The following is a 23701-nucleotide window of genomic DNA, read 5'->3' as shown; positions in this document are numbered from 1 at the left end:
ATATTCAGTCTTCTGGATCAAGACTATCCTGTCTTCCGGATGCGTCCTTCTGGATTTGGTCTTCCGAATTCGGTCTTCTGGCTTGTTTTGTATCGCAGTCAGTCGGTCGAGTCTATTTGAATTAATCGTTTGAGTCTAAGAGATACAGCTTATTGGACTCGACTTTTCGGAACCCGTCGTTTCAGTCTAATGGATTCAAGATATCGGAACCCGTCTCTTTGGTCTACCGAAGTACGTCTCATAGACTATTGAAGTTCGTCTCTTAAGTCTATTGGATTTCGTCTCTTTGGTCTATTGGATTGAATCCACTTCATCTACCGGACTAATTTCATCGGATGACTCCAACAGTCTGTTGGGTTATTCTTATTGAATTTAGAGTATGCAGTCTACTAGCTTTAGTTTTTCTTATGAAACAGGTGTATCCTGCTCTGTAAATTGGTTGATTTTGTTTACTTGGTCCTGTGAGAAAGCATACCTTCAAGACGGCTTATGAGATGCGCTACAGAACAACTCAGTTCTGTCTTATTCAAAAGACAAAATGGGTCTATAAACGCAAAAAAAGGGGGGGAAAAGACATAAGAAGAAGCAGTTCGGAAGGCTTTCCTCAAAATACAGCCCCATGTCTAGAAAATGATTACCGCCTGAGTGCCCCAGTATCCATGTCATCGGTAGTCTCCCCTGCTCAATTACCTCTGAAGTGTTCTATTATTCGGACAGGAAAATATGATTTAGTCGTTTTATCGTCTTCACGAACAGACTTGGAGATATTGGCACCCGCACTGTTAGGAACTTCACGGGACACTAGGGTTATGTATCTCTATTTGATCATTGGTTCATCCAGAACTCTACAGGAGTCCTGTGCCATCTTTGTGTACTTTATCTAGAGGTCACGTGAGCGGAGCCCCCTCCCCTAGAACTTGAGAGAATATTCTGTGAGTTGTTTGAAATGGAATCTAACGGAGCGTAATGATACCAGAGACCTTACAACATGAAAAAAACAAGATTTGTTTTGTATATCTAACCACTGCAAGAGTGGCTTGGCCGTAGAGTACGTGACCCAACCCCTAGTTGGCTCACCCATATCAACGTTCGTGGCCATTGTGCCTGTTCGTGCCATTGTGCCTGTTCTAATTGCCCCGTTCGTAGAATGACCATTACTATGATTCTCTGTACAGCTACACGCAATTTTCGTGGTATTTACAGTATGCAATATGTACGATCTAGCTTAGTATGGCTATTTCAAGCTGTCGTGAATATGAAAATTGATTTTCATGCTTCGAGTAATCATTGTCGCTTTGTAACGCTACTTTTAGACTCTTTCTCTTCGGAACCAAAAGCAACAACCTCATTGTTTCTTTTGGGCCAGAATACTAGAGGTCCAAACAAGGTGAGCTCAACTGAATAAAGCTTTTTTCTTGTTCGTTTTTTTCAGGCAGGAATATTCAAGAAAAATAAGAGAAAGAAGGGGTGAGAGTCATGGTCATGGTTCTGACGACTTGGAGTTGTGTATATGAGCCCCTTGTTGTATTTCTTTAGACAGCTTTGTATATCAGACTAGCATGGACGTTTTTAATTAATACTCAGAAGGATGCTTTACACGACATAGAATTCAGGTCTAATCCTGTCTTTTCTCTAGCGGACCTCACTACCACTTATGTCCTTACTCTCACACTTTTTGTGTATGAGAATTTAAGTCCTTATAATCAAAGAAGAGCTTTCTACGGTATTTTTTCTGATATGCATACTGTTCAATGGCCCCTTAGTGCAGAGTAGACTTCACCACAAGCCCAGTTTTTTCTTGGCTGACATTTTATTCTCCCAAAGAAAATTGAGAGATACTTTGAACTCTTAAGCCTCAGTGTATATTTTGAAACTTGCCGGCAAATTTTCTTTATTGAGCTTGGCAACTTATGGTTATCGTTCTCACAAGTAGACCAAACTTTGGTGGCACCAAAAATTGAGTCAAGCGTTTAATAAGTGTGGTTTGAGCCTTGTGCTAGTTTATTGTGAAATCAACACCCCCTTAAATTTCAAGACTCACCTTATTGATGAAGGATTATGGCCACACTATCATAACCACTAAAATACAAGAGCTCACTTTCGAATTATGAGTTTTTCGAGCTATATAAGAGTGAGTGTTTTCCGGTTCGTATTGCCTGCTACATTAAAAATATTACGCATCAAAATGAAGCTCTTCAACGCATTATCACTTTTCACCGTCGCCCTTGCCGACTTCGACGGAAAAATGATGTTCTGGGGAAACGGCGGATTATGTTTAGTCCTGGCTGATGCAGAGAATATGCTTTATTGTAAACAAGGATTGATCAGTGATTATGTCGTCTCAGATTCACGCTTAACCGCGGGAAATTTATACTTGAGTCAAGAACTGGGTAGACTCAGTTTGAATGAGACTATGGATACTGATTTTGCAGTGAATAGAGATGGGTTTGTCTTCTTCGGGCATTCGAATAAATTTATGCTTTGCAATGATCGTCTGATTGTTCTCAAAGGTGGCTGTATTGGACTGGAAGGTACACTTAGAATTTTGATAGAAGGATAAAGAAGTTTTGAAACGATTGATTTTATATTGGCTGAGAAAATTGTTTTCTCATCCATTTACCTGTTCTATGTTGCAATACCGAGTCTTGCATGATATTCACAGAATCGAAACTACAAAATACTGTCAATAGCAACTCTTAAGTATTAATTTACGTGCGTACTGAATTAGCCCTCATCTCATCTAAAGAGACATTCTTGGTAATGACGTTGAGTCTCACAGTGGATATATACACGTAAGACCGAAAAGCCTGTTTTCATCTTCCCCAAATTTTCGGAATGAACTTGCAACAAACCGTTTTTGCAAGTATAAAATTGGTAAATGGCCTCTTTTGTAGCTTTATCCTTTTAGCCTTGAAAATTGTTTTTCGTTTGTGGCTTCGCTTTTCGCTACTAAATAATAAATTTTAATTTTCGAATCATCCTTCAACAGTCAACCCTATAAAATGAGTCATATCTTCCTTAGGAATACTCATACTCTTTCAGCGATACTAATGCTAAAATTTCCCAAAGCAAGAGTTTCTGCAGCTCAAGTCATTCAAGAGGCTCTACAAAGAGAGGGATGGTCTGATATTTGAGACTCGAGCAAAGTCATTGAGAATCTGGCCATCCGTGCAGGGTTACAAATTGACCGGAACCGAGCTTAAGTAGCAAACATTTTTAAGATGTTTCTGATCCCGAAGCCACTCAGGTTCCCGACAAAAGAGCGACCATCACCTCAGACGTTTTATTTATGTAGTTCCCCGGGTTGGTCATCTTCCTCCGAAATAGAAGAACAATGAGATCACTCCCACCAAAGCTCTTTCTGTCAGCCAAATCTCTTTCTGTCGGAGAGACTCCCAGCCATCGCTCCAACTGTATGTGCTATCCCAAGAGATCATGTTTTGGTAAGAAAGGCCCCGTTTCTTCAAACCGCTCATTTTATCTCTCTCAATTTGCACCCAGACTCTCGCCCAGTGGGGCCTTATCAGCCGCGCGAATCCAGGTCTCATCTACACCGGGCCGCACATAGACAACTACTATCGCATGCCAAGAGACCTCCAACACACTGCATTCTCAGCTCATGCACAGATTGCTGGCGCTGGCAGAAGCCTGGACACGTGCTCATTCCAAAACTACGGAAACCGCCTCGATTGGACCCAGAGTGCACTCGCTGGCGCCGCCATGAGCACGCATTCCATGCCCTTCGAGTCGATCAATCTCGAGTCGTTGGCCCCCCCTTTGGCGCCGCCAGCCACGGCCACAGACACGTCCGACGACGGGCTCGACCCTGCGGATTTCATCTCGCAATCGCAAGAAAATTCCGCCCGGGTTCAGGCATCTGCCGGCCGCTTTGAATCAAGCGCCCCACGCCCCGAAGAAGGCGCCCTGTTCCTGCTGCAAACACCCCACGACAACGTGCTGAGGGGCTCCACGCCGTCGCTTTCCAGCTCGCTCAACCTCTCGCTTTCACGCGAGTCGCTTTTCTTCGCGTTTGGCAACCTCCGCGAGCAGAATGCGCCGCCTGTTTTTGGGGCCCAGAACCAGCCGGGCTCGCCCTTGGAACACCTTCTAGAGTGCCGGGACGCGCTTGAACGAGACATGCAGACTGCGCTCCGCCGCCACGGCGACTTGTTGGCCGGCGGCGACGACTGCTCTCCGGCCAGGGCGGCCATCCACAAGCTTTTCGCAATGCTTTCTGAAAACGCCTTGCTGCTCCAGGAAGTCTACGACCGAGAGGCCAGGCACGTCAGCCAGGCGTTGGCCAGCTTCCAGGCATGGGACAAGAAACGCTCCAAGGTGCTTGCGCGGGTCCAGCGTATCCGCTCGCAAAACAACCAGTATGGCGCCAAGTTGGCCGGGCTTCTTGCGCGCCGCTCCGACATCGACGCCGAGATCGCGGCCTTGGAGTCTCGCCTCGGCTCGCTCAGGGCCAGCCGGCTGGCCGTGGAAAGCGAGGTGGGCGAGACCATGTCTGTTCTCGAGAGCAAATCGGCCAAGTACGTGGAGATGTTCCGCTGTCTAGAGAAGGCAGGCACGGACGCCGTGCTCGACTACTTGGGTGCCGACGCGCCGGACCAGCCGGGCGCAGTGCCGCTTTTGCGCTACGAAAGCGTGGACGCCATGTTCGCCGAACCTCGAAACACCGCGCCGGGGCCAGACGCTAACGCGCACCTTGAAGACACTGCGTCAACTGTACATCGGGTGCCCTCTCCGGGGCGGATGGGGGCACAGGCTTTCGAGGTTCCGGATACCGGGGCCTGCGACGATGGCCCGGAGCGTCCTGCTGCTTCAGGAAAGGAACCGCACTCGGCCTACGAGCGGGGCTTCGCCAAAGGCTCCGAGCAATTGCACACGGTGAAGCGAAGACTCTCTTTATTGTTGCAGAACGTGATTCCTGCTCCAGAGGGCCTGCCAAGATACTCTGCCACGCAGCGGCCGCTAGGCGATATGCTGAACACGATCACCAGAAAGTTGGACTTGCTGCCGATCGTGGACTTGTTGACCTCCAAGTCCGAAGCTGTGAAAGACTTGGTATCACAGGCTTCAAGAGCCTCCGAGTGCTTCCACAGGCACGGCCTTGTATGGGCTGAGGTGTGCAAGTACCTCGATGTGCAAGAGGAGACTCTACTGCTGCTAATCGCGAGGTCGCTGGACGCCCGGGAGGCTGAACAGCTCCTTGACCAACTGTACGTCTACTTGACAAAGAAGCTCAAGGAGATCAACACCAGCCCTGTGCGACCGCATGACGAGAAAGACTACTTGAAAATCGTGACAGGCCAAGAACTTATGACTGTGGCCGCTGCTCTTGATCAGATAACGGGAAAGAATAGTTACGTTTCTTCAGTTCGCTCATCCAGTGGCCCGCTTGCAAATCCTCCCCGGAATGCAGGCAGCCCGAAGGACACACGTCTTTGCATAACTTCCATTTCCTCGCAGCCAGTACTGTTCGACTCCAGCGTGCACGCCCAAATACATAGTTTGAATCACCCGGCAAAGAGTTCGGACAAGGATATAAAGAATGAATAGCCAAACCCCAGTGTCGACTCCGAGATATCTAGTTCACGGCTTCCGAGGCCCAGGAGGTCTTGTTGGCTTCCTACTGCTGATAAAGATGCTGGAGTTGGCCGGTTTCTTATGCCTTGGGCGATCATTCGATCGATAGACCCCGCTGTTGCTTTTTACCCTCTCGTCTGGTCGGTAGACCCCGCTATTATGAGCCCGAGGCATACCTCCAGAGGGCATTTGTCCAGCTTTTTGCTCGCCCGCTTCGCTCGGAAGCGCGCGAGGTCCACTAGGAATATTGGAGATGATCTTTGTGCCAGATTTGGCGTTTTGGCTGTTTGCGTTCAGATGCTCTTGCATGTTGCTCTCACTTCGTGGTGTATGAATGTAAACATGTGGATTCTTCTTTGACTTGCGTGTTTCGCTCCGTTGGTCCTGGCTGTCCTCAAGTTTTCTTTTGTGCACTTTGCTAGGGACGCTGTTGGTAGATTGCTGGAGAAAAGAGGAAAATGTTGGCTTTCCAGTCAAATTGCCATTCGGGCGATATGCGTCCTTTACCGGCTGTTCAGCTGTGCTTGCGGGACGATACGAATCTCTCCCTACAGCATCGCTAGCTGTGTCATTTTCAGGACGGCTAGACGAAGGTAAGCAGGAGTCTCCTCCGCCGTTCTTATCTCTTGACTTGTGGGAGTTGATTTTGGACCTGTCATTTACTGGACGGTAAGAATCCTTCCCGGTGTAATCGTGGCTCGCAAATGGCGAGTCTCCTTCGATGGCTTTTGTTTCTGGAATATCTTTAGCCACCCTTGGATGTCTGGATAACTCAGTAACCCCACTAGCTACTACACCGCTCATCTTCAAGTTTTTCAAAAAACCTGGCTGAGCAGAAGAGACGCATGATCTAGACTCTGCATCAGTGACAAGCTTGTTCCAGACTCTGTCTCTGCGCAAGGATGTCTTGTTTCCCAAAATCCAAAGAGTTGTTCTAGCACGAGTCAATGCCACGTTCATACGCCTAACATCACTCAAAAACCCAACACTTCCATTTTCACTGGCTCTCACACAAGACATGATGATAATCTCTTTTTCTTGACCTTGAAAACCATCCACAGTATTAAAGTCAATCTCACTGAAGATCATGTTCCCGAATTTCCTTTGAAATGTGTCTCTTAGGGTTCTGATTTGTTCCTTGTAGGGTGAGATGATACCGATTCTTCCCTTGAACTTGTTCTCAGGTAAAATTTTCATTAAAGTCTCAACAAGCTCTAAAGCAACGCGTGCTTCAGCAGTATTGAAAAAAGATTTAGTCTGCTGATTTTGCTGTTGACGACTGACAATGTCAAAAAACCTGTAAGGCGTAAGTGGGAAATTGCTGTGCCAAAGCCGTTGGTTTTTCTCTTGCATTCCATCACCATCAGATAATCTGGAGTTATAAAATTGGGCACTGGGGAAGACAGAAATTTCAGGATGCATACGGTATTGAACATCCAAGAGGTATATAGAGCCTGAGTTGTTCCGTTGCATTCTGACGAACAAACTCTCCTCATACTTGAAGGAGGCTGCCTTCTGGGAAAGCACTGTTGGTGGTAATTGATTAGGATCTCCGACCATGACACACTTTTTGCAACCATACCTCAAAGGAATGATCGCGGACAACTCCACACACTGACAAGCCTCGTCAATAATGACTTGATCGAATTTCATAGACATACTTGCCAAAAAGTCATGAGCAGACCCTGACAACGTTGAGCAAATCACCTGGGCCTCACTCAAAATTTTAGCTTGGGCTTGCCTTTTTTCAATTTCTCGAGTACGATAAGCAACTGCCGCATTTTCTTTCTGTTCTTCAAGGCGGCGACTGAGCTCACTTCTCTTTTTGTTAATGTCTTGCAACTGAGCCTGCAATTCCACAATTTCTGGGTCCCTTAGATCTTCCCTTTTTAGAGCTTCTTTAAGACGGTCTTTTTCGGAGATGCATTTGTTGATTTCCAAGCGAATGCTGGGATCAACAGCAGCATAACGGGCCTTCAATTGCCCTTCGATGAGCTCTTCTAGACACAAATGACGAACAGAAGCATTCATTGCGTCTGGCCGTCCTAGACGTACTATTTTAGGAGTAGTCAAGTGTCCACTGTCATTGACAACACCATCCTTCAAGCGCACTACTAGTTCATCCACTGCAGCATTACTTGGTGCACAGATCAAAACTTTTTTGACTGGCTTAGTCTCTTCTGATGATGCGGAAGTGGCCAGAACAGGCGTGATAATAGTATGTGGGTTTGCAGACACTGAAGAAAGAAAATGTCCCACAATTCCCAAAATGGTTTTGGTTTTTCCTGTTCCAGGTGGTCCTTGAATCAATGAAAAACCTTCATCTCGGTTTGCTCCAATGATCGCTTTTGCTTGAGACATGTTTACGCCAAGCTTACCACACATACTGCTAGCTTCAGCATCCGAGATTGGTTTCGCCTCACATGGTTTCCCTGCTAAAATTTCATCGCACAAGTCGTAATATGGAAGACCTCTCAAAGAAGAGAATTCTCTCTCGACAGTTATCATTTGCATGACTTTCATACCCACAATGACAGCTTGTGGACTCAACAAACCAACCATGGAACCTTGAGGATATACCCTTACTGTTATGTCGCTATAGTTTTGATTAGCAGACTTGATTTCTCTCACTTTAGCCAAACAAGTTTGAGAATCTTGCAGTTTTAGATACTTCGAAATTTCATGCGGCGACGAGATATCCTTGTCTGCCACATAGCCAAGGACTAGGAGATCCGTTTCACCAATTTTTCTGGCGGCCAATTCTGTTTTTTTCATAGAGCCATGGACATCGAAGAAACCGTCACATGTAACTCTACTTCCAAGCAAGAGCTCAAAAGGAAGCTCCTGGCCAGTGACCCGTGACGATTGAATACCCTGCCAACATTCCAACATGAGCAAAGGCTCAATCTCTGAAACATACTCTTTCGCAGAGCTGTAAGAGTCTTTGATTGGTTTGTAAATGTCTCGATCTTCTGTGGGGAACTCACTATTTGTATTGTAGTTCCATCTTAAAACAGTTGAGTAAAGGGGCTTCAAGTTCACGTTCAAACGCTGGCGCATCCGTTCTTCTTCCTGCCGTTTGGTGTCAACCTTTTTTGCCAATGGCATTTTTTGAACCCGTCTTCCGTTTATATCAACTTCAATGATCTTGGGTTTCTTCTTGCTGTCGAGGAAAAGATCAGATGTGTCCACATCATTTTCAGCATCCTCATCTGAAGAGTCTGAATCATGCTTCCTGTTTTTTAATGCATTCAAAGAGCGCCCGACAGCCGTAGACTTATGGTTGAAGCCGGCTGGCCGTGGTGGCGCAGGGTTAATGACGGGCTTAGGTGGAGCTCTATTGTTCTTGAGCTCACTTCTAATGGCTTCAAGGTTGTTCAGCTTGAAGGGTTTCGGAGGTGGTGGAGCAACAGGAGCCTGAGTAGTGACGACTCCGAACCTGGCGAGAGTAGACTGCTTCGATCCTTTGTTATGTGTCTGATAGATGTAGGAAGGCGCCTTTGGTTGCTCGCTTCTGGCATCTCTATTGACTGGAGGAGTCATACTCAGGCGTTCTTTTGCGCTCTCGTCAATCACATACTGAACTAGCTTAGCATCAAATTCGCTTGCTTTCGCTAGAATTAAGCTTCGCTGTTGCTCAGTTAATTTGTTGTTAAATTTCTTCGCCTTTGCGCCATATTTAGCAAACATGACAATGAAATCCTTATCGACACGAGCGTCAAGTTCTTTGGCAAGATCAAATCCCTTGAAGACCAAATTTACGCAAGAGTATAAAAGGGATGTATCACCCAACCTCAACCACACGATGAGGTGTATGAATGTGGCCATAAAAGTGTCAAAGAGGGAGCTTTTGAAGCTCGAGTTTGCAAAGTAATCCATCAAGACTCTGAAGGAATCCAATAGTAAATGACTCGTGTCAAGTGTATCGCGCGTGAATTCAATCAAGTCAGATAAATGGTAAAGGCCAGCCCAAACAAGGGTCCTTTTGTATATCATCACCAAGAACCGCCAGCTAGACTCCCAGAAATCACGAATGACCAGTATTGAGTCGACGTGATGATTTGATTGCGTGTTGAGTATACCATTCAAAGGACCAGTGAGCGCATTGATGATATCCATCAAGATTCGAAGTGCTTTAGGGCACGGTTCATATGCAGACATTGTTGCTATTTTGCACAATGACTTGTTGATGGCCATTATGTTCACACGAAGGGAGCTGTTGAGTAAGGCAAAAATACCTTCATAACGGTCTTCTGAGTCGAAGACCTGAGATACGAGCGTAAGGGCTGCCTGACTCATCAGCGTGTTGAAGATGCAGCTCCATATTCCCTCCAGACACGATTCGGTGGCAAGAACAGCCTTGAGATCGTCCACGTCCATGAGACCGATCTTTTCGAGAATAATAGACACGTTTTTGCACAACGCTTCTGTGTCTCTATTATGTATTTTCAAAGAGGCGTCAAGCTCCCGTGTGAGCTGAGCGTCCTTCGTGTCCTTGAAAATGATCACAGACAGAGCGTCGGTGAAGGAGCTGAGGATGCCTGACGCAAATGCGGCCAGAGTAAATGGAGCTCTGGCCAAAGCTGCCCATAATGCATTGTTCGCCTCGAATAACGTGGGGCTTTTTTTCTGCTGGAGAACAGACGAGTTGTGCGAAGCCACAATGATGTCGTACTTGAGGCAAACACACACAAGGGCATTTGCGTGTTTGGAGCCATTTCGGGCAAGGTTGACGAAGTACTCTGCGTATCGGTTGACGGTCATGCGCGCATCCAGCATCTTAAGCAACGAGACCGAGAGAGCAGCTGAGTCTAGCGAGTCGTCTAGTGTCTCGAAACACGCATGCAAGAGTTCAGCTGAGTCGACGCGGGCGCTGCCAGGCTCAGACTTTTCTCGGTGCACCAAGAAATCCGTGAATTTGATTGCGGCGGTTTGTTTTTGCGGTCCTGAAAGACTGCTGACAAGGCACGGGATCCACTCCAAAAGCGGCTTCAGCATTTGCTCCGGGTTGCCACTGACTGATGCGAGGTGCAAGTGCTTATGGTAGAGCGGGCTACGCAACACGGCATCCAACACGTTGGTGAAGTGGAACTCGGGAGCCATGGCCCAGAGCCTGCTGCCGAAACGCCGGAGAAGACGGCCAAATACGTCGAGGAGAACAGGGAACGGCTTGTCCAAGCACGCCAACAAGTTGTTGAAGAAGACGCGGACCAACGGCGAGAGCCGGATCTGTGTGTACGCGCTCCAGGCCTCGAGCTCGGACGTCTCGAGCAATTTTGAGAACTCCTCCCCCGGGCAGAGGTCGAGCACAACGGACATCATCTGCCAGAACCGGAGGCTGAAATCCTGCGAGAAGTACCGCAGGTTCTGAAGCCGGTAGCACTGGTGGAGGATCTCGTCCACGACCTGCGGATCGAGAGTCACTGCCGATCCATGGAGCGTCTTGAGATGCAGCTGGGCAAACGCCGACTCTGCGCTGTTTCCCTCCACATAGTAGAACACGGACAGCGGCAAAAGATGGTCTGGCTGCAAAAACTCCGCAGCGCCCGAGGACAGGATGAGCGTGGCCACCGCGCTTCTGAACGTCGGCTTTGTGCGGAGCAAGGACACGTTGGAGAGATACTCATAGAGCGTCAGCCGCACGGAATCAAGCAGTGCCGAGGCCGTCGCCTGGCTGCTCTGGTGCACGCGCGGCTCCAAGCGGCGGAACACCCAGTCGTCCACAATGGCCAAGAATTTGAGCACTTGCTCCACGGAAATGCGGCGCACCAAGACAAAACGAGATCTGAGCTGCGAGAGGCTGGTGTAGAAAGCCCGCACACAAGTGCAGCAGCACAGCAAGCTGCGGGCCATGCGGTCCTCGACCACCTGGAGCATCGGGCTGGTGGTGCCCGGAAACGAAAACATGATCAAGGTATGGCCGGAGATCACGTTGAGTGTCTCGCGGCAAAAAAGATGCGTTTCGTCTTTGGCCGCGTCCAGCGAAAGCACGCGGATGCACTGTTTGAAGATCTGCTCTTGCACCGGGGAGTTGCCCGGCTCCTTGTAGCTGGCGACAATGTCGCTTGCTAGGGTGTGCCAATCCTGAGGCACGGGCATTGTTTCTTCTGGGTTGGCCTTTCTGATCTGGCCGATGTTCTTTACGCAGTGGGTGCAAAGTGGGAGAAGAAGCGACCGAGGAAGGGACGGCAGCAGCCGGGACTCAAAGAAGGATTTACTAGAGGTGATATATATAGGCGTGGGCACAGGGGCTTGGCACAAGTTGCAGTGTTCAGAAGAACCGGTGGTTGTGATCTGGGATTTCAAACGATCGCGGCTCTGAAGAAAAGTCTGTGCACCGGCCTGCGCGCGTCTGGGAGGAAGCCAGGCCCAAGCAGCCGCATGCCGGAATTGGTGTATCAGCAGGCTTCGGCCGGATCAGGGTCCAGATGGCTAATCGATTTTCGGGAATTCATGCTCTCTGATGACACGCGTATTTTCTGGAGTCATGGTGGTGACCTCTGTCCGCAGGTACTCGTAGTCCCTGCGATGTTTGCAGCCACTTGCTCCCTAGGTTGGAGCCAAGATCCGGGGCCCTCGCACGACCCACCGCGTCGCAGCCTAATAAGACGAGTAATATATTGGCCTTGATGAAGCTGTTGTCGAGATGTAGGACACGACGGCGAATGGATACGCGGCAGATACAGCAAGCATGGAGGGTGTGTGAGAAAAGCCGGTGGCCCATTCACCTGTCGTGGTTCTGCAATTGTATGCATGCTGCTCGACATCTGTGCTCTTAGAATAAGCCATCTGATACGGTCTAGTCGTCGAATGCTTTGCAAGCCTCGTAGTTTTTGCCAGTTCGCTTTGCTTAGCAGCGCCGGTTTTAGAGCGGCTGCAATGTCACAAGAGCACCAAGTCTATGGCAAGCATGTTCGCCGCCGTGTACCAATCCTCGCCTGTGTCCCAGCACCGGTCCATGATAACCAAGCTCTTGATGGCGTTCATGTTCTCCTGGCGCACCAAGGCCTCGAAGCGGCCCCGGTAGAATGCCCGCTTTTCTTCATTCAAGTTATCGCACCCGGCGCAAAACAAACAGAAGATGGTGCAAATCTCCGCCGGGCTGCAGGGCTCGATGTAGAGCTCGAAAATGTCAGTGATCTCGGCAATGAGATCCTGAACCAAGCACGACAGGCGTGGCAAGAGGAGGACGCGGCGGTAGAGGTTTAGGAGACCCGCGTTGTAGTAGAGCCGGTTCGTGCTGCGCAAGATGTTGTCCTTGGTCATCAAGTCCCTGCTTCGGGCGGCGGCAAACCGGCCATTCTGCTCGATCATCTCGTCCAACACTATCAGCCGCTTCGCCTCCCCTGCCTCGTAGCTTTTCAAGAACTTTTCTTTGAGCTCGAGTGCCGCGACAGTGATGGGAATCGGGAGGCAGGTCACGTCACTGCCGGGCGTGGCCATGTACTTCTCCACTTCGTCTATGAGCAAGGAGATGTTGACGAAGTGGGGAAGCAACTTGGGATCGAAGCCAAGCAAGAAGTCGATGTCCCGCCCCCAGTCATCCGTGTTGAGGTGTGGAATGCTTTCGATCGGCGTGTACACGCTGTGTGTGCGGTAGGCCCTCAAGTACTTCATCCTATCCTGCGTGGAGGACAAGGCGCCAAGGACGTCCACGTACATGAACCAGCGCAGCAAGAAGTAGGCAATGTCACTCTCGTCTCGCCTTGTCGTGGACGACTCGGACGAGGGAGAGTCCGTGTCGTCGGCGGAGCCGCGCGACTCGCGCCGGAACTTCCGTGCCCGTGCCGCCATGATCTGGCTGGCGCCGGTGGTGTGTGCCCGGTGCTTGCTGAAGTCGTTTGAGTGAACCACCTCGAAAGACGAGAGGAGCAAGCTGGTGGCAAAAGTGCCGTCCGAGGTCGCCTCGCTATGGTCCCGGAGCTGGCGGAGGAGCTCATCACAGGACCTGCCGAGAAGCTGGTCGATGATCTTCAGGTGAGTGCCGGGCGAGCCCTCCAAGTCGTCGCGGGCCCGGGCGGCGAACGCCAAGATCGTGGTGAGCAAGCCCGGGTAGTGCATGGCCATTTGCGGCAAGATGATCTTGAACGGGTTGTCCTTGTACAAGTACGGGGCAGGCACGAGGTTCTCCGCGGCCACGTTGACCCAGAAGTGGAGGAGCTGCCTGTAGTAGGGCACCTTGAGCAAGATTTCCGGAAGCGGCACAAGCAGCGGCGGGATCGAGTGCACGGGGGCTTGCTGCGACAAGCTGCTTTGCTTTTGTGGAGCGATCTGCTGTGGCGAATCCTGGGGCCCCGAGGCGGACGCCGTCTCCAGCTCCTCGGTGTCGGGCGAGTCTGTACGGGAGGACGCCAGGCCATACGCATTGTCGAAGAACGGCAGCCGCTGCTCCGTGGGAAACGTCCGTTCTATACGCGCGAGGTCCGCCGAAAAGCTGTCGCAGCGATCCATGTTCTGCTCCGTATATGAGAGGTGTGGTTGCGGGGATCCAATCGCATGCTGCAGGTGCACGGTGGCCCGGGGGTCCAGCGGCGCCCTGGCGGCGCAACTGTCCAGGAGATCGCTGAAAGCGGTCGAGAAGAACATAGCCGGGATCCCGGGCGACCTGTCGGGTGACGTACAGCCAGACACCGCAAAAGACGCGGGCGTCTTGCCAGCATCCTTGGCACCGGCCCCACAGGGAAGAATGGGCCGAGACCCTTCCAGCGTTTTCCACCCCGAGCGCACCGTGGCGCCCGCGCCACTAGGCAGAAACGGCGGGCCGCCACGGCCCTTCAGATCGCGCAGGCCCAGGTGCACATCGTCGGCCGACCCGGCGCGTTTTCTGCCGCGATTAGTCGGTCTGGCGCTAGTCGCCGAGTCCACGCTGAGTGCAAGCGCCATGGGCGTTTCCATGCTCGCGCCGGGACTGAAGACACTGGGCACAAACTCAATGGTGCTGGACATGGAGGTCGCCATGGAGCTCGCCATGGAGGTCGCCATGGACAGCGGGTCGCGCGCCATGAGATGCGCCAGATACTTGTGTTCGGCGCCATGCACAGGTGCGGGTTTGTGTTTGTGTGTGTTCTTGAACGGCCGCCCGCCCCACGTGAGTTTGATTGAGTAGTCACAGCTGGCACCGGCCTTGAGGCACGTGGCGCACGTGGGCTTCTGTTCGGGGCATTTCACTTTGAGCTTTTTGCACCGGTGGCATCCCAGGCGCACACGTGTGATTTTCTTTTTCTCCAGGGGCACCATGGAGTTTCGGGGTGGGGGGAAAATCTGTTGGTGTCAGGCACATTCGAATGAGGCCGGATGGTAGACGGGCGGAGAGGACCCAGCGCGCGTCTTTCGGATGTTCTTTCTCGGGGCGATCAACTGATATAGTGATTCCGAGAGGAGGGTCCGAGAAAAGACTAGAGGGAAATGCTGGCGGCGGCGATTTGTGGTGGGCGTTGCGTCTCGATTCCTATTCGAGGTGCCATTGGTTTTTTTCACTGTGGCTCGAGGCGCACGTAGATAAGGCCCGCTCCCCGCGAAACGTTGGCGGAACGCTTATCTGCGGAAACCAGGCACACGCCGGAAATCACGTGACACGAAAACAGATTTGGTCTCCGAGATCTACCAAAACAAGGAACGCCACGAGGACGTATTTGAGAGTTTCCTCTCTCCTCTCTTAAGAGACCAGTCACTGGGCTGGTTTGCTTATGTTAATAGCGCGGTATGTCTGCAAATGAGTATACCGACTACTCAACCGCCCAAGTTGCGAAACGCTTATGACAGGAATGTTGATTTGGAATACTTCTTGCTTGAGCAAAACTTCGAATAGGTTGTGAGCCCCGAGTTGACCGCTGGGCACGAGCATGCTCGGCTTTTGGAATTCCTTGGATGAGAGTCTTACTAGTGTGTGGAGAATATTCTTCGAAAGGAAGATATTTGAGTTCGACAAAAGTGTGTTCATTTTGTACAAGGAGGTGCTGAGGGTTTACGGACAAAGTTTGCGATCAGCGGAAGAGGACTTGGCCATCTCCAAAAGATGCTGACCTAATCGAACTTCTTAGACTTGATGATCAAATTCAAGGTGTCAGAAGAGGTCAGAGTAATTTGAGGATCACTTTCATCCGTAAAGCCCATATCGAACAATTTGCTGAAGGACACGAGCCAGGTCCAGAAACGTTTACTGACGCTCATGTGAAAATTGCTGAATATTTGGTGAAGGACAGAAGAAGTTTCCATGGGATGAATGAGAAAAGCGCCAGGCTAACCAGAACGAAGCATTCAGTGTTGGTGGAATTTTTTTTTCTTTATTGGAGCTGTTCAAAGCAACAAAAATCAGGCAGTATTCGAAAATACTGAAGAAGTGGGGAAACCCCTGTGACTCTGAACGCATACGAAGACGAAGTTGAGTTAACTATGTTGATTGGAGTTGATCTCGAGAAAGAAAGACGTTCCAAAGCTGAATATCAGCTGGCTTGTATGAGTGGTATTTTCTGTCATCATTGCCACAAGGTGGGTCACATGAAAGTACGCTGTGTTCAATTAAGAAACAAGAACCCTGTATCCGAAAAGACAACTGAGCCTTTTTTCACACATTCAATGTTCATCTATGGAAGTAACACACATGTAGTAAATGACATGTCGTTCTTTCAGACACCTAAAGAAGAACTCATTTTCTTTGAAACGGTGATTACAAACTTGAGCACAAGTTTCAACATTATCTGCATGTCTAATCGAGGCTCTGGCACCTGCAATTCCCGGTGGGAATGAGAATCGCTCTTGAAAGCGCATATAATCGCACACGGCCAGGGAACCTCCCTGAGTTCCATTCTACAACCGGAGAACACGCGGTAGTACACCGTCACAAAATAATCAGACGCGGCGAAGGTACTTCGAGGCTTTCCTCTATCCATGATAACTAAATGTTCGAGGACGAACATTCTAATTTTGGGGAGATAATGTTATGATACGACATGAACAAGATTATAGATTCTCGTCATCCTGTATAATACGAAGGACGAAGAGTCTAAACATTCCTGATCGGGGTTACCCCTCACCTACTGTATAGAATGGTTCCGAACTATAAAGGGGCGTGAGGCTGAGACATCCCTGAAGAAGGACAACACTTTTTAGACATCGAGAATACGACAGATAGACTAGGCCTATCCACTAAGGCTGAACTATCTATAAACCGATCTACTCGTAGTTTAAGAGACAGCTCAAGGCTGTTTCATAATAGTTGGTAGCGCCCAGCAAAAAATGGGTATCTATTGGGATTTAATGTTACATATAACAGGTACTTTATTTTTGCTAGGGGTCATCGACAGACCAGATGGTATTGAGGCCTGAGGTGGGGCAGACAGAGCTGGCCATGCAGCTTAGCTCGTAAGCCTTAGGGCGCATCTTCTGTTTCGCGCCTGGCCATACTTGAGTTATGCGGCAAAGGCTCTATACTCGCGGAAGGCGCAAGCTTCATCGGCTCTGTGATCAATTCACAAGCATGTTGGACGCATGGACTATGTGCGCCCGTCTTTTCTGCAATCTCTGGCCCCACGTTGCGCACACATAGCGGCCATTCAAAATGCACATCGTCATTTAGAATGCATTATCCTTATTTTCGCGATGTTCCACCGATTTTGCCACTGGGCAGAGCATCCCTCAGCAGGCGACAGAAAAACGAGGCTTCTGTTCACCTTGGTTTGAATATAGCGCGCACAAGACCATTCACGTCCTTATCGCCCATAAGGCACCACTGGGAAAGACAATTCTCTAGCTGGTCTAAAATAATATTAGTAGCTCTTCGGGGCTGGCTTGGGGCGATCAAGAAGCCCGCCTTCCTTCTTCTCGGTGCTCCTTTCAGTGTAACGCTTTCCAAAAAGAACTCTCAAAATCTTTTCGTAGAGCTTAAACAAATACCCTGCTGCCACGAGAAGCCCCGAGAGAATCGTCGCAAGTCTCGCCACAAACGCTATAAACAGAATACGCTTTTCGCGGATAGTGAGCTTGATGGGCTCGAAAGAGTAGGCGAAGTAAATGCCAGCAGGCTGCATATCTCTGGGGTGCAGCACGTGGTGGATCTCTGTAAGCGCATACTGGTATGTGTCCACCAAGATCCCGAGCTTTTCGTAAAGCGTAGGCACCACTTTTGTGAAGTATTTGTACTGCTGGAGTTTGTTGTCCGACACTTTGGCAGTGAAGTCAAGAGGGTTGTTGATGACCGGGTAGAAATCTCCATACGAATACTCATACACCACGTGGGAGAAGTTGTACAGCTCAGGTTGCACCACCAGGCGGTCTCTGAATGCCAGGCCTTTCGCGATGATGAAGAACTCGCCCTTGACGTAATTCACGGGGATTGTGCCGAAAATATGGCACGCAGGTGCGTTCTCGTTGGCGCGAGCCCCAGAAATACTGTACTCTGCCCGAAGTGTTTCTTGCATGATTTCGTCCAACTCGGGCGTCTCGTGTTCATTGTTTTCACTGTTGACTTTAAAAGGCTCCGGAACATGAAACCCAACGCCCTGGAAATTGAGCACTTCGCCCGCCATATACGTGTCACTAGTGATGTCCATGACATTGGTCGCGAGGAACTGGCAAGGCATTGCCACCACCAAATCAACGTTGATATCAAGTGACAGCCGAATCTCATTATCCACGGCAAACCGGCGATCAACGTACCCACCAAGAAACCCGCCGATTTGGACCCACATGATCATAAGCATGCACAACACGGTGAGTACTGTTGAGAGCCCGCCGCGCTGAGAACGCACTGAAGCTTCAGGCGCCACTTTCGAGAAAGCGTCAAAAACCTTGACCTTCCTAGAAATAGACTCCATTTTTTTCTATCTCAAGCAGCGGATCTTCGGTGTTTGGCCCAGGAATATGTTATCCAGGTCTGCACAAACCACGTTGCACGTTCGTGGCCGGCAGCGTGTGTGCAGGTCTCGCGAGATCGGTATGTTCGCTTCACCACGACGGACGTCTAGACGAATGTATTTTCTTATCAATCTGAAATATTTTTAGTTGTTTTTTTCAATTTTCTTTCTCTTTTTCACTTTTTTTTCATAAAACGCGGTCTATTATTTGCCTGGGATGGTGGCTCACGATTTTAGCCCAAAGCAATAATTGAACTTTTTAGACCAACGTCCAGCATCACTTAAGCTTATAAATTTTCTGGGGGCGGGCATATCGGTAACATGTACGATAAAGACGGCGCCTTCTGAATTCCTGAGTTGTGTCCTGATCAACAGGCACCTTGTCGTAAATCCAGCCCTCGCCACTATCCTCTGGCACTCTCAAGTGCGTCTGATCATAGCGGCGGATCTTCAAAAGTTCCTGCGGATTTGGATCGATGCGCCAGTTGTTTGTGAAGCCAAAATCAAACTTCCATTCCTTAGGCGGTGAGACCTTGTTGAGATGATTCACTCCATGAGGGAGCTTCCCAGCGACTCTCACCGCGTCATTGTAATCGAAAAGCCTCTTGGAGTACGCATAAAACTTCCACTCCTGCTTGAAAACATCTCTAGTTTGTAGCTCAAAGACCTCCACAATCCTTACTTCCGGTGGCTCGTCGACTATGATATCTTGCCTGTCGAAATCCTCAAAAAACGACGTAGAGTTTTCCAGAGAGACATCATGGGATTTCTTGGCTTTCTTGTCAACCTTTCCTTGCATGCTCTGGAGCCCCCCAAGGTATTTCTTGGCATTAGGATGACAAAGCAAGAGAACGGACCACCCGGACAGTATAAAGCATAGTCTCCAGGGAATGAAGTTTCCGAAGAAAAGCACAAATGACGTGGCAAAAATGACAACGTAGAAGATGTACGTCGTGACGCGCTCGTCTTTGAAGACCGTGAAGTCATTGAGGATGCTTTCGCTGTGCGAGATAGACTTTAGTACATCACCTGTCAAGTTCTGCAAGTCACGCATGTTGATCAACAACGAAACCTGTGACTTGACAAGCGTTCGTTTATCCTTTTTATCGGCTCGATCCGGCAAGTCAGGCGCATCTTTGTTTAGCTTGGGCTTCCGCTCAGCTCTTGACGCCGAGCTGGCTATTTCCAAAGAAGACCCAGTGGAATGGGTCAGAGAGTACTCGTCCATCGTTTCATTGTGTTCCTCCAAGAAATCCGTCAAAAGACTGGTATCCTTTGAGCTGTTGAGGAACTGTAGGAACGACTGGCCTCTCTTCTTGACCGGGATGATCTCAGGTGTATCCATGGGATGCCTGTGCAAATACCCAGGTAGGATGATTCCGAAGAGAAGAACGAGCAAGGGAAGAGCAAGGACGATGTGAGGCCACATGCAAACGCAAGTGTACGCCACCAAGAAAGCCAATGTTTTCGTTGGCTTGCGCCACGTGACCAAATGCACAAGCCCGTATTGAAGTTTGAAGAACGCGCCCATTTTCCAGCTCAACTCCTTCAAGTTGGAGACGAAGACCCGAATGGAGAGCGGTGGTTTCCTGGTTCTCAGAGGGTCATTCATTCTATTCTGGAGGTCTTCAGCCTCCGCCGACTCGGGCATAGCGCTCCGCACCATGATATCCATGAACCGGTCCATGAAGTGCGCCTGGTCCTCTTGCATTGCGTTTGCAGACAGAGCCACCCCGTCGATGAGGTCGGCCTCGGCGTCCAGGTATTCGAAGCCCGCCGACGACAGGCTGCTTTTGTTGTCGAGTTTGTCGAGGCTGATTCCGAGCATTGCAGCTGCTGTGCCCGCAGCAAGACCCCTGTTGGTATCGTAGCCTCGCAGCTCAGCAACATTGTTCGTGTAGTCATATAGATGCGACACCAAGCGGGCCCTTTTGGACCTTTTGGTTTGCAGGGTAGCGTCGGCCATGTCGGTGGGCATTGCGTTTCTTGCGAGGTGCTGCGTTGTTATGTTTTCGAGATGGCTGAGTAGCCCGAGGAGTATTGCGGCCGCATGGACTGTCTGGATGGGTGTGGGGAATGGAACCCACGGGAGTGCACATGGCTGCCCATACCTGCGTTTGGTCGGTGGAACCGCGCGACGGCTGCGAACGCGAAATTCGTCCGTTTAATTAGGCGGCCCCCCTCCGGCTGATTGACCAAGGCCGTCCTGTAGAAACGGTGAGTCGAGGAGCTGCGCGGCCGTGGGGCGCACGGCCGGGTCCCACTGGAAAACCAGGCCCATGAAGCGCGAGAACGCGGCCTGGTCCGACTTGTCCTCGTGCGAGCTGTGCAACCGCATGGACACGTCGAGAGACCGCGAGCTGAGCTTCACGTTCCGCTTGAACGGCGCGGGCAGGGCCGAGGCCGGCTGGTCCTTGGGCTCGCAGGCCTGCAACTGCAAGTTGAGGAACGGGAGGTTGATCTTGCCGTCGAGATTGAAGAGCGTGTAGAGCAACGTCTTCTTCAACTTGCGCTCGTCGACCTGCACGGCGGGCTTGGACGAGAACACGGAGGCGCCCGACACGAGCGGGTCGTTGAGTTTGCGGTGCATGTCCGTCCGCACGGACCGGAGCAAGCGCTTGCGCTCGGCCAAGACCAACGCGCTGGGCGGCGCGCCGAACATCTCGAGGACCAAGGCGATCTGCTCGAGCTCGTTCCTGCCCGGGAGAAGCGGCGAGCCCGCGAAGAGCTCTGCGAGCACGCAGCCGAAGGACCACACGTCGATTTGGGGGCCGTACCGCGCGCCCAAGATCACCTCGGGCGCACGGTAGAAGCGCGACTGGATGTACGAGAAGGAGGTCTCGGTCTCGAGGCACGAGGAGCCGAAGTCGATGAGCTTCACCTGAAAGTCCGGCGCGCCGGCCGCGCCCGGGCAGTAGTCCGGCGGGAGGCGGATCATGATGTTCTCCGGCTTGATGTCGCAGTGGATGACGTGCTGCGCGTGCACGAAGCGCAAGCCGGCCAAGATCTTGCGCGCAAACGACCGCACCAACGCGAGCGCCACGCCGCGGAACTGCCCGAGCTCGAGCAACGTGTACAAGTTGAGCGAGAGGAGCTCGCTGACAATGCACATGTGCCCGCGGAAGTGGAAGTGGTCGCAGTAGGTCAAGACGTGGCCGTCGGCGCGGCCCGCCTGCGCGGCCGCAAGGTGCTTGAGCATCTTGACCTCGCTGACCGCCTGCAACAGCCAGTCGAGCTCGTTCTTGATCACCTTGATGGCCACGTTGCGCCACCGCCCGCGCGCCGCGTACCGGTGGTCGCGACAGTGCACCACGTTGCCGAACGAGCCCGTGCCGAGCACCCGCACGATCTCGTAGCGGTACGCCACGTGGTCCTGCGGCCGCACCACGTAGTTGCCGTCCGCGTCGTCGAACCCATAGTTGTTCTTGAAGCTGCTGACGTTGATGGCACTGCCGCACCCGGGCGCCGTCCACGCCGGAGGCACGTAGTACACGTGCGCGTTGCGCATCATCTCGCCGCGCTCGTATACGCTGAGCTGCGTGTCCTGGGCGTCAATGAGCTGCGCGGCCGCCACGGGCTGCTGCTCCTCGAGCGCCGCGTCGAGCGAGTTCGGCTCCGCGAAGAGCAACGCGTCCAGCCGCCGGATGAGCTCGTACATCTGCGCGGCCGAGGCCGGCTTGGCATGCGCCGGGCTGGGCGTGCGCCGCGGCCGGGCCGCGGCCAGCCGCGCCTTCTTCGTGCCCGCGTAGAGCCGCGTGTACACGTCTGCGCGCCGCGGCGCCTGGTCCGGCGAGGTTTCCGGGCACGGCGCACTGGGCGCGGAGCCGGGCGGGCCGGCCGGCCGTGCCGCGGGCCGCTTCTTCGTGGCGAGCACCGCGTAGTGGTGTTTGCGGCGGGCGCACATGTCCGGGTGCGACGCCGAGCGGGTCTGGCCCGGCCCGCGGGCGGGCGCCGCCGCGGCCTGTTTCTTGCGCGACGACGACGTGTCCCTCATGAACGACGGCAGCGGCGCGTCCAAGGGCGTGTTTGTGGTGTCTGCCCGCGCGTTCAAGGGCGTGTTTGCGGCGCCTTCCCGGGCATCGTCGGGCGTGTTTGCGGCGCCTTCCCGGGCGTCCATGGGCGCCTGTGGGAGGGGCCGCTTGTGGGCGGCAGCCGCCGGAACGGCCGGTTTGGCGCCGGACGCGGCCCGCGTCTGCGCTCGGGCCGCCGTGGAGAGGCAGGGCGCCGCCGCGGGCGTCGTGGCGCCGTGTGGCGGGGGGTACAAGCTGGCCGGGTATTGCTTGCGCAGAGGCCGGCGGGCGCCAGGCGTGTCGAGCTCGATGCGGGCGAAGCGGGCACTGAAGCCAGGCGAGAGGTGGGACATGGGGCGCTGCCGGTGCTGGGGGGGCTGTTGTGGGGGGCGGGAGGGGAGTGCTGGCGGCGTGGAGATGGGTGCAAAGGACGGATCCAAGACCGGCTGGGCTGGGGCCGGGTGAGGTTTGGGGCAACTGGGGCCAGGGCGCGGCGCGCCGCGCGTGCGCGCTGGGGGCCCTGTGCTGGGGCCGGCTCGCGCCCTTCCTGGCGCCTGGCCCCGCCTGCCGCGCGGGCTCTAGGGCGGAGGGAGCAGGGCGGGGGGCCGCGTGGGAGACGAGGGCTTCGGTCGCACCGGGTGCACGGGGTGGGTGCTCTGTGCCTCGAGTTTTGCCGTGCTTGATTTTGATTTTTGCTGCCTGGTTTTGTTTTTGCCGAGCCTGGTTTTGTTTTTGCTGTCTCTTTGCTTGCAATTTTATTTTGTTTTTGGCTGTTTGCAGCGTACCCTTTTTTTTGTTTGCCTGTGGTTCTTCTCCCTCATGCTCTGGCTCTGCTTTATAAGTGCTCACTGTGATGTCCCTCTCATATACCTCGATTGAAATCGCACAAGGGCTGGGGAAAAGCGGGAGTACTCGGGGCATTGTACTTCGCTCCTGCTTTGATTCCGTTTCCCTGTACTCTATCCCTGGGACCCAGCTTTATTTTCTTTTCATTTTCTTTTCATTTTCTTTCCATTATATTGGTATTTTTTATTCTTTTTGTTTTTCTTATTCTTCTTGTTTTTGTTATTTTTTTTGTTTTTGTTTTTCCTATTCTTCTTGTTTTTGTTATTTTTTTTGTTTTTGTTTCCATCTTTTCTTTTGGTTTTCGTTGCTTCTCTTTTTCTTTCCCTCTGATTCCAATACAAGCGAGGAGGATCGAAATGCCCGTTGCATGGCACATGGATCTTGCTGCTGCCTCTTCTCTTT

At 51.7% G+C, this 23701-nt stretch overlaps 8 protein-coding genes across 8 annotated transcripts; 3 read left to right on the top strand and 5 right to left on the bottom strand.

Annotated features, from left to right (window-relative positions):
• Window positions 1-1889: 1889 nt before the first annotated feature.
• On the top strand, window positions 1890-2719 carry METBIDRAFT_32785 (uncharacterized protein). Its single transcript, XM_018856128.1, has one exon. It carries the CDS (start codon window positions 2186-2188, stop codon window positions 2558-2560), a length of 375 nt encoding a protein of 124 aa, XP_018710234.1. The 5' UTR covers window positions 1890-2185; the 3' UTR covers window positions 2561-2719.
• A 1370-nt stretch (window positions 2720-4089) lies between these two features.
• On the top strand, window positions 4090-5274 carry METBIDRAFT_19071 (uncharacterized protein; the record flags this gene model as incomplete). The annotated part of the gene is made up of 1 exon (XM_018854838.1): window positions 4090-5274. A coding segment is annotated over one exon (1185 nt), but the record flags the coding sequence as incomplete, so codon positions are not given.
• A 443-nt stretch (window positions 5275-5717) lies between these two features.
• SEN1 (putative DNA/RNA helicase) lies at window positions 5718-11691 on the bottom strand (the record flags this gene model as incomplete). Its single annotated transcript, XM_018854264.1, has 2 exons — window positions 5718-5746; window positions 5769-11691. The coding sequence occupies 2 exons, from the start codon at window positions 11689-11691 to the stop codon at window positions 5718-5720; spliced, it is 5952 nt and encodes a 1983-aa protein (XP_018710232.1).
• Window positions 11692-12474: 783 nt separating this feature from the next.
• ZCF32 (Zcf32p) lies at window positions 12475-14829 on the bottom strand (the record flags this gene model as incomplete). Its single annotated transcript, XM_018857923.1, has 3 exons — window positions 12475-13843; window positions 13943-14241; window positions 14632-14829. The coding sequence occupies 3 exons, from the start codon at window positions 14827-14829 to the stop codon at window positions 12475-12477; spliced, it is 1866 nt and encodes a 621-aa protein (XP_018710231.1).
• Window positions 14830-15799: 970 nt separating this feature from the next.
• On the top strand, window positions 15800-16435 carry METBIDRAFT_206527 (uncharacterized protein). The gene has a single exon (XM_018854996.1). The coding sequence runs from the start codon at window positions 15985-15987 to the stop codon at window positions 16336-16338; it is 354 nt and encodes a 117-aa protein (XP_018710230.1). The 5' UTR covers window positions 15800-15984; the 3' UTR covers window positions 16339-16435.
• Window positions 16436-17314: 879 nt separating this feature from the next.
• Window positions 17315-18562, bottom strand: METBIDRAFT_206479 (uncharacterized protein). Its single transcript, XM_018854993.1, has one exon. The coding sequence runs from the start codon at window positions 18402-18404 to the stop codon at window positions 17358-17360; it is 1047 nt and encodes a 348-aa protein (XP_018710229.1). The 5' UTR covers window positions 18405-18562; the 3' UTR covers window positions 17315-17357.
• On the bottom strand, window positions 18563-20514 carry METBIDRAFT_206478 (uncharacterized protein). The gene has a single exon (XM_018854992.1). It carries the CDS (start codon window positions 20419-20421, stop codon window positions 18721-18723), a length of 1701 nt encoding a protein of 566 aa, XP_018710228.1. The 5' UTR covers window positions 20422-20514; the 3' UTR covers window positions 18563-18720.
• Window positions 20515-20607: 93 nt separating this feature from the next.
• Window positions 20608-22347, bottom strand: METBIDRAFT_44524 (uncharacterized protein; the record flags this gene model as incomplete). Its single annotated transcript, XM_018857806.1, has 1 exon — window positions 20608-22347. The coding sequence occupies one exon, from the start codon at window positions 22345-22347 to the stop codon at window positions 20608-20610; it is 1740 nt and encodes a 579-aa protein (XP_018710227.1).
• Window positions 22348-23701: the final 1354 nt, after the last annotated feature.

Source organism: Metschnikowia bicuspidata, assembly GCF_001664035.1.
Source record: "Metschnikowia bicuspidata var. bicuspidata NRRL YB-4993 chromosome Unknown METBIscaffold_5, whole genome shotgun sequence".
Lineage (NCBI taxonomy): Eukaryota > Fungi > Ascomycota > Pichiomycetes > Serinales > Metschnikowiaceae > Metschnikowia > Metschnikowia bicuspidata.
The sequence above is the reverse complement of the archived record's forward strand: the minus strand, read 5'-3'. Positions and strand labels throughout refer to the sequence as shown.

What these genes read in the sequence shown, in the direction of transcription:
- METBIDRAFT_206479 (XM_018854993.1), bottom strand. Translation starts at nt 18,404, where the DNA reads ATGGAGTCTATTTCTAGGAAGGTCAAGGTTTTTGACGCTTTCTCGAAA.
- METBIDRAFT_32785 (XM_018856128.1), top strand. Translation starts at nt 2,186, where the DNA reads ATGAAGCTCTTCAACGCATTATCACTTTTCACCGTCGCCCTTGCCGAC.
- METBIDRAFT_206478 (XM_018854992.1), bottom strand. Translation starts at nt 20,421, where the DNA reads ATGCCCACCGACATGGCCGACGCTACCCTGCAAACCAAAAGGTCCAAA.
- METBIDRAFT_206527 (XM_018854996.1), top strand. Translation starts at nt 15,985, where the DNA reads ATGTTGATTGGAGTTGATCTCGAGAAAGAAAGACGTTCCAAAGCTGAA.